Source organism: Pteropus alecto, unplaced genomic scaffold (assembly GCF_000325575.1).
Source record: "Pteropus alecto unplaced genomic scaffold, ASM32557v1 scaffold44, whole genome shotgun sequence".
Classification (NCBI taxonomy): Eukaryota; Metazoa; Chordata; class Mammalia; order Chiroptera; family Pteropodidae; genus Pteropus; species Pteropus alecto.
Genome location: NW_006436812.1, coordinates 4,277,161 through 4,286,584, shown reverse-complemented (window position 1 = coordinate 4,286,584; position 9,424 = coordinate 4,277,161). Strand labels below are relative to the sequence as shown.

The window sequence follows — 9,424 nt, the reverse complement described above, 5'->3', positions numbered from 1 at the left end:
TCTCTCTCTCACTCTCTCTTTCTCTCTCTTTCTCTCTTTCTCTCTCTCTCTCTCTTTCTCTCTCTCTCTCTCTCTCTCTCATGCACACTCACACACACAAATGTGGACACAGATACCACCTGAAACATTTTTTAACCTGAACAGGACCAGACTATATATATGGTTCTGCGATCTGTTTTTTGTTTTTTTTTTTTTTTAATGTATTAGAATTCCTCCTTTGTCAGTAAAATATAGATCTGCTTCATTCTTTTTGACAGCCACACAGTATTCCATAATATGGCTGTACCTATGAATTACATGGGCATTCCCATATTGATATTTAAGGTATTTCTACTCTTCTTGTATATCCATCTTTCTTCATATCTGCAAGTATTTCTTTAGGTTGTATCATTAAAAGTGGAATTCTTAGATCAAAGGTTATATAAATTTTAATTTTGATAGATCCTACTAAATTTGCCTTTAAAAGCATTTCTTATCTATCATTTGTTAGTTTTTAGAGCACAGTTGCATTTTATATACATAATAAATTTAAATGGCAAATCATTTTCCTGGTTATTTTATATTTTGTTGTTAACTGCTTTCTTTTATTCTAGGCCCAGCTGTCTTTATTACATTTTGCTTTTTTCATAGAAAAAGGATTATGATTCCCATTCTACATATGAGAACCAAGGCTCTAAAAAGGTTTATGATTGGATCAGTAGAACCTAGTAAAGGCACTGGTGCACCTAAATTCTACTACTGTCCACTGCAGAAGTGAAACAGTACAAGATTTGCATTTTATCAGACCAAGAGATATCTTCTGTAAATAGCTCTTGGTGGTCACATCCAGACCTGTCCTGAGTGAGCTCCTCCCTGAGCTGCCTTCCCCGCCTTCCTCTAGAGGTCACGGGTCTTCCTTTCTCACCCTTTGGGTATGAGAGCAGTTCTTTGCCTCCCGAGTTTTTGTAGAAGTCATATCTAGACAACATTAACCTCCAAAGGAAGAGTGGAGAATCCATTCAGATAATGATGGTGTTTTGAAAGATAACTAATTATGATACTTAAACTTTTTTCCTTTTGAAGCTCAGATGTAGATCCAAGTACAGATGACATTAGTCCCTAAAGGGAGATTATATTTCTTTTTTCGACAGATAGTATTCCTGTTCCACTGCATATAAACTAATAATAGGATTCAGTGATTTTTCCCTAAAATATTTGTAGGATGCATCTTTATTTTTCTGGTTTATGATTCATGCTTACATTTTACTGCCCTTTTTCTTTTTTCAGTTTGCAGGAAATGTAGAAAATTCATTACCATTTGTTGACAGTTCTGATTAGTTCGATGCTACTTGAGTAAATTTTTACGATTCTTTTTTCCCCCAGTTTCCTAAGAAAAGCAAATCTTGAATACCATTTCATACTTTATTTTACAAGGTTTTTGTAATTTCTTCATGTTTTTGTTCTCCACAGGAAGACCTACTAAACGCATCGTGGGTACAATGCAAGGTGGAGACTCCGATGACGATGTGAGTCCTGACCATCCCTCTCTTGTAGTTATGTTCTTTCTGGTCTGGCCTCACAGACTGGATTAGCCAGGAGCTAAGCATGTCTAACTGGCTTGTGTGAGGTGTGGCTTCTCAGCCCGGCCTGTCACTGGGTTTGTGGCAGAGTTTGGTCTCCCAAGGAGCTAGACTCTCTTTGCGTGTTGGTGGTGCATTTCTTTTCAAGTGAACCTGCTTGCCCTACTTTTGTTTTTCCTTCTCACATTCTTTCCACTCTCGCTTTCCAAAGATGGAAGCAGCACCAGCTCTGTTAGGTAAATGCAAGACTTCCAGCTCCAGGAAGCAGGTTGGTTTTCTTTTTCACCTCATCCATTTGTGTGTGTGTGTCGACCCACTCAGGGCCAGCAGAGAGCTTTCCCCAAGAGTGATGCCTTTGTCTCCTGGGCAAAAAGCCACTCAAAATGAGTCCCATGGTGAATATTGAAATTACCTAAAGATCTCTATGTTGAGGAGGAGCAAGCACTGAGCCAAGAGACAGGAAAGGTTGTGTGGGGAGTCCTCTTGCCCTTGAACCATAACCTAAAAAGAAAGAGATGCTGCTGAGGGCCCTGGGTAAAGACCATCCCTCTCTTCAGCTCCATTCTAGGAAGGGAACATGAAAAGGAGGCTCTCCCGAGACCAGTGCTTCAGAGAGATTGGGCAAGAAGCTATGGGTACCTTGAGCATTATTGAGTGGATAACTGACTAGGAAATGAATCAGAATGAGAAGACAAGGGGTACTTGCTGGGGGTCCAGCTGTTGGGGCTACAACGTCCATCACTCTTAGGCCTTCCTTCATTGTTGTAGTCCTTGGCAGTGCTGTGAGTCCCAAGAGGCAAAGGGTGACTAGACTGACACATCACAGACCTCCCCATCAGGTTGAATGCCACCATGTGTCTGGAGTGTGGCTGCACAGAGACAGAAGCATGGGCCTTATGTTCTTATAAAAAGGTCTATTTAGTACCAGCAGTATGTACTGTCACAGAAATTCACAGGAGGGAAAAGTCACTCAGGTTTACTGGGCAAGGTGCACAGAGAAGATAGAGCATTGAATACATAGCAAATGGTCTTTAGAGAACCATGAGAACCCACTTCAAAAATGTTTAACAAGGTAGGAAATGGCTGGTTGAACAGCTTCTATCCATTCATCTTACCCATCCAAGACAGAAATAGGGAAAGTCTGGTGTTGCAGGTGGTGATGCCTGGAGAGCACTTCCTGGCCTCATATGATTTGCTTGATCATTTGTATGGCTTTCTACCTTCTGAAACAAATGCCTTATTGTAGATTAAGTCTCCTCTGTGCCTGTTGTCACTTGTTTATTTCAGGGAAGCTGTTTCCATGTACCCCTCCTAGGCGTGGGGGTTTGTCCTTCATGTCTTCTCTCACTCATGTGACAGATATTTATTGAGTGCCTGTTATGTGCCTGGTGCTGTTACAGATTGTGAGGAATATAGCTGTGAATAGAAACAAGGCCCCTGCCTTCATGAGGCTTACCGTCCAACAGTAGTGAAGCAGATATAGGGGTCATAGTGGTAAGAAGAAAAATAAAGCAGGTTCAGAAACAGTGGCAGGGATGAGGGATGTTTTTGATTGGTCAGGAAAGGTCTCTCTGATAAGGTGACATTTAGGCAGAGGCCTGAATGTGAGGAGGGACATGGTGCTGTGCAGGGCAGAGGCCTGAATGTGATGAGGGACATGGTGCTGTGCAGGGGCATCTTGGTCACAGGGGATGTGGTTTCTACATGTGAGAACCAGAGGCAACAGTGTGACTAGATGGAGTGAACTGAGGGAAGGAGCAGCAGGAGAGGCAGTAGGGGCTGTGTAGAGCTTTATAGGATGTGACAGGGACTCAACATTTTCCCTGAGTACAGTGGGAAGGTGCTGGAAAATCCTGAACCCAGGAGTGCCGAGAGCTGACCTGTATTTAAGAGAGCCCCATAGGGGCATTTGCAATAGTCTAGTTCAGAGGTGATGGTGGTGGTGGCTTAGCCTTGGGTGGTGGCAGCAGAGGTGTTGAGAATTGGTTAGATTCTGAATATGTTTCTAAGGTGAGAACAATCAGGTTTTATTAATTGGACATGGAGTATTAAAGAGAATGAAGAATGCCTATGTTGTGGCATAATCAGCTGAAAGCACAGTTTTCATTTCCTAAGCTGGGGCAGACCTGAAGAAGGGGCTTGGAGAGCAGACTGAGAGTTTGGTTTTGGATGTTCTAAGTGTGAGTCGCCTGCTAGATGTCCACATGCTGGTGCTGAGTAGCCAGTTGAAATTCAGGTCTGGAGTTCAAGGATCAGGTCTAGATTGGAGATTGAATTAGGGGAGACATCCATATCTAGGTGGTCTTTAAGTGCGAGTATACGTGTGATTGCTTGTAGAAAAAGATAAGAGAGGAAACCCAAGGCTTCAAGCTGACCCCACACTGCAGAGGCCAAGGAAATGAAGAGAGTTGGGCAAGTGAGACAAAAGACCCTGGAGTGAGGTGGAGTGAGCCCCCCAGAAAGAAAAGAGTCCTGGAAGACAGAAGAGTGGATGCCAGGGAAAAAGGAGCCCATAGATCAAACAGAAGGATGGGCAATTACCCATTGTGTTTGAATCCACTGAATGTTTCAGTCATGACAAGAACAGTTGAGGGGGATTGTAGTGTGTGAGCCTGACTAGAAAAGTCATGCTAAAGAGTCAGTGAGAGGGGAACAAGTGGGGACAGTGAGTTCAAAACTCATTCAAGGAGTTTTGTTGTGAGGGGAATGAAGAAACAGGGCAGGGTAGCTGGAGAGGAAGGTGGGATTAAGTTTTGGGTTTTTTGTTTTTTGGTTTTTGGTTTTTTTTTAAGAAGAAGGAAATTGCAGCATTTATGTATGCTTGTGGGAATGATTTAGATAGTGTTACCAATCTTCTTGGTTTACCTGGGATGCAGGATTTGCAATTTTAAAACCTGGCTGAGTTGGTTCCTCTATCTCTAGGATAGAGGATAAGAGTGTTTCTTTTATTTTGCTCCTTATGCCCATTTCCTGTGTGGCTTTCCATCCCCAGTCTGGTAAAAGCCAAAATAAGCCTTCCTTCCCTCTCTCTAAGTTCTCACCCTCCTTGCTATCCACTGATGGGTCTTTGGGCCATTAGGAGAAAAGCAGCATTCAGTGAGCCTCAGTGCAGGTCCATTGGTGCTCCTGAGATGTCAGTGGGAAAGCCGTCCTTGTAGCACCAACCTTGGATTACACATTGGTGTTCAAAGGTACCGGTTAGATGATACATTGATCTATGTATTCCAGCCAGCAATATCTAGACATTGGTCTATTTTTATGTCCCCACAGCCTGACCATCTCTGCCAAGCTCTTCTTTCACATGGGGGTATTGCTAGTTATTGAGTTACTCATAAAAAGTGAGGTAGAGTCTCACTAACACGGTGTCAGGAATGAGATGGGACCCTCAGTTGTATTTGTTGTTTTTTTACTATAGGAAGACTCAGAGGACAGTGAAATTGACATGGAAGACGATGAAGAAGACGATGATGATTTGGAAGATGAGAGCATTTCTCTCTCACCAGCTAAGTCCAGTCGAAGGGTCCGAAAACCTGAGCCCCTAGATGAGAGTGACAATGATTTCTGACCTTCTTGCCATGGGACCTAGGCAGATTAAAACCCTCAGATTTGTAGGTAAACTTAGAAGGTTAGGAAGGAAACGTATTTTGTTCACTAAGCCACCTAGACTCATTGTTAATAATGTAGTACCTGCTTTTGCTTTAGCCTCCTATGTTGCTCCATGAAGCTTAAATGAGAACCAGAGCAAACCCCTAAGATGATTTCTTTGCCTTATTTATCTCTTGAAACTTGGAAATACATGTTTTCTTAGTGATTCACATCTATAGGACAAAAACTCAAGGAGAAATAAGTTTCTGTGTAAGTTTTGGCTATTGTTGTCACATGTTTCCTCTAAGATTCAGAGGGACAGACCTCTGAATACAAGGACTCATTTTCGTAATCATAGGTGAGTGTCTAACTTTTAATCACTTGTATAATTTACAAACTTTTAATTCTAGCCTTTATTTCATTTTATAGTCTTACTTTCTCCTGCATGTTTACAACACCAAGCTTGAATTGTATTTTACTAAAATTTTCTGAATGAAATTTTGCTAACTTTCTTTGAAAATCAAGCAACAGAGAGATGCTCCAGATTATAAGTACTTCATTTTCTATCAGAAGGCTGACATTTCTTCTTAGGAAAGCAAATTAAGGAAAAAGCATTAATACAGATTCATGTTCAACCAGAATTGAATTAGGTAGAGTAACACTAGAATTTCCTTGTTGTGAAATGAGAAATGACAGATATGTGGCATTGTTTTGTTTTTTTAATATGGAAAGCACATAACAGTTTTCATTTTTCAATTACAAAGTCAGAAGACTTCTGAAGTTATCTCTTAATAAATGTATTTAATACCTTTTTATATTATTAAATAAGTTTTTCTTGAAAATACAATTATTTTGTTTATTTGTACCAATAATATAAATACTTAAGAAAAGTTCACAGGTTAATATGATACATGTAAATTTTAGGAGACTGCGTGAAAATTATTTTAATCATCTTTTTTTTTTTCACATACATTTTCCTAAATTTTATGTCCGAAATTACCCCTTTTTTTAAACATTCATCATTCAGTTAATTCACCAGTAATTTGAGATGTGCCATCTTTGAAATGATAAGCTAAATGGGAAGTAGGTGTGTTGGGAACCATGCTAACAACCTCAGATGCCATGGCTTCTAAGGTGCAAAAGGGTCATTGTATCTTCTTCGATGTTTTAGTTTTGGTGAGTCTAACCTGACATATTTTGAAAAAAACTAAAAATGTGTATCTGTTTTCCTTATGTGATGCTTTTTTCTAATGAGGATTAGCACGGAAGTCTGACACAAGCTACAGATAACATGTCCACAGATAGAGGCAACAGCTGTAATGGGAGATTCATTGTTTCACCTGCTTCTTGATTATCCTTCATCCTTGGTTAACCAACTGTGCAGAGTCTCACCATGGTATGGCAGTTCCTTACTTTAGCTTTGTAAACAAAGGAGTTTTAAGTACTCCATCATAGATTAGTGTATTTCTGTCACTGTAATGGGTCCAGGAGTCAAATAGGTGCAAGTGCCTTGTAACATGGTGTCTTTTGGTTTTAGTCAAGCAGCAGAGCAGACTCAGCCCCCCCACAAATATTTTGTGTTTAGGTCAGTGAAAAATTAGAATTTAGGTCATTGTTGACAGTTTTTTACTGTATAATTAAAGGATCTGTTAAAATGCTTTAAAATATGCATATTGACAGAAAATACAAGGGAATTTTTTAAGTCCTTAATTTTTATCAGTGGTAGCCATCAAGAACAAAGTCCAAGGATGTCTAATGGGCTATCCAAAGAACTTGTTTCCTTTTTAGCTGGGACAAGAAGAAGAAATAAATGCAAAATCTCTTTAATTAGCATTTTAAACTATTATGTCAGTATCAGACATCTGAAGGGAATGTGTGTCCCTTTAGGTTAGTGACACATATTGCATAAATAACATAGCTGTTAGATTAGCCCAGGTGAACTCTTGGGTGCTAGGATCCAAGACTGATTGGAAGAGAACTAAAAGGTTAGTACCTCCTACTCAGAACAAAATTCCTTTGAACAAAGATGTGACTGGAGCAGGAAGACAAAGGGTTCAAGAAGAGATGCCATTAGGAAAATGGAAGTGATGTAATAACCAATGTGTCTGTGAGAAATAGTATTCAGATTTTACACTTCTGTTGGACAGTTTGGGAAGAATTAAGCAATAGTGACATATAAAATTAAGTAAATTTTAAAACTAATGTAACTTAATCTAGATGGAACAATTATATAGGAAGAAAATGTCTCAGTAGTGATCAGTACTAGTAAAGTCATTAGATAAACAATAAATAATGATTTAACCAAAAATCATACTATAACTATGTTGGAAGGATGGAGAAACAAAAAGTAGGAACATATGGCTATGTACATCCAAGTGCCATTTCCCATAATAGAAAGTCAATAGATACTCTCTAAATAAAGCAAGAAATCATATATGTAGGATATTTAGTTTTGAAAATGGGGTATTTAGCAGGGGGAGGAATGGGACAGGAGACTGCTGTTTTCCATTATAAGCCTAATACTCTTTGGCTTTTTAAACTATGTGTATTACTATACATCTTGCTTTGATGAAAATTTATTTTTTAAAAGATAAATCTATAGACAGAAAAAGGGTAAGAGCTGGAGATTTAGGTTTGAGAATCATTTGAATATAAGATTCCTAAGGGGAGAACATGTGGGAAAAGAAGAGAGCTCAGGGTGGAAACCTGAGAAACACCTGTGTCTAAGAAGAAAAGTCTACAAGGAGCCAGAAGAAAGAGGCTGGGAAAGCATTTTCTAAGTTTTCCAAAGTGACCCTATTTTACTTTAATAATTAGGAAAAATATGTTTAGTTTTTCAAAGAGTATTGAAGAAGAGTGGTAAAGAGAAAGGATTGGAAAGTTGTAATGTTAAGGAAGCCAAGACAGAGGATAATTTCCAAAGAAGGGAGAAGTAAACAAGTGCTAGATCCTTATAAACAAGGTTGACATTGTCAATTAAGAAATCTCCGACAGGGTCGGGTCTGATTAGTACTGGGATGGTAGACCACCTAGGAATACCGGGTGCTGTAGGCTTTTAAGAAAAAGAAAAAAATCACCGAGGATCTTAGCCAGAAGTCCGCAAGTGATAGGTTGAGGAGAAGTTGGAATTTGAAACCAACACAGTGAGTATTGATAATTGTTCAAAAAGGTGGATGATCACAAGTAAAAAGAGGGCAGAGCTGGGGGAGAAAAGTGAGGTCAAAGAATATTTTGGAGGGGCAGAGGAATTTTTATTTACATTTAATTTATTTATTTGCAAGGAAAACATGTTTTTTAGCTGAAGGGAACTAGCTTGTGGAATGGGAGGGGTTGAATCAGAGATGGGGAGACATAGAGAAATTGATGAAGCAAAGTCTGCATTAGGAGCCATTCTGCTTAAATTTATACTTTATATTGAAAACATACATACCAGGTAACCAGTTATTAGATGATGCTAGTTAGGGTAAGAAGGCTATGGTTGATTTCACAATCTTTGACCCCTGAATGTCTAAAGTGTCTATTGTAGATAGGCCTAAAACAGTTCTCTTGACTCAGAGTACCCAGAATACTGAGGCATTGCTTTAGAAGTTGGGCCAAAGTAGCCCTAGAATAAAGGATGGCTGATCCTGACTAACAAAGTTTAAAAGCAAGTTTTGAAAGGCTCCAACTATTTCTAAGTAATTTTGCTTGAGAATAAAGCTCAAGAATATTTTAAGAAATATAAAAAATAGCACCCAGAAAGATAAAATTCTCAATGTCTGAAAATTACCAGGCATAATGAGAAAAAATCCAGAAACAGGCCAAGAAATGATCCAGAAATGATAGATGATAGTAGGACATTCAAACAGTTATATTCCATATATTAGATGGTAGAGGAAAGCATGAGCATATGAAGGAGATATGGAAGATATAAAGAAAACCTTAAAACTTCTAGAGATTAAAAAAAGTGAGATGAAACTATACAAACTGGGATTAAGAGCAGATCAGACACTGCAGAAGAAAACATTACTGACCCTGAAGACATAGCAATTAGAAACTCTAATATGTAAAACAAGACAGATCCCACTGTGCTTGTTACTAATTTTATTGCCTCAGTTCCAAATTCATCTTTGGCCTGCTCTGTGATAATGGAGCTATTTCTTGTAATAGCTCTCTGTCAGCCAGCAAGATGTTAAGCCTTGTCAGTAGAGGGTGCTCAAGAGGTTTTGGAAGAGGTAGGGGGCTTTCCTTCCACTTCTAGTATGGTTTGCTCTTGAAGTCCCTGGAGAGCACACTTTTTC

General features: G+C 39.1%; 1 protein-coding gene across 3 annotated transcripts in view; it reads left to right on the top strand.

Annotated features, from left to right (window-relative positions):
• The window catches only part of CLUAP1 (clusterin associated protein 1), a 31,158-nt gene extending 25,167 nt beyond the window's left edge, over positions 1-5,991 (top strand). For all 3 annotated transcript variants that reach the window (XM_025048215.1, XM_006913886.3, XM_015591230.2), the window contains exons 11-12: positions 1,450-1,505; positions 4,975-5,991. In XM_025048215.1, the coding sequence (XP_024903983.1) occupies positions 1,450-1,505; positions 4,975-5,124 (206 nt within the window). In that variant the 3' untranslated portion in view covers positions 5,125-5,991. The remainder of the gene's footprint in view (positions 1-1,449; positions 1,506-4,974) is intronic.
• Positions 5,992-9,424: the final 3,433 nt, after the last annotated feature.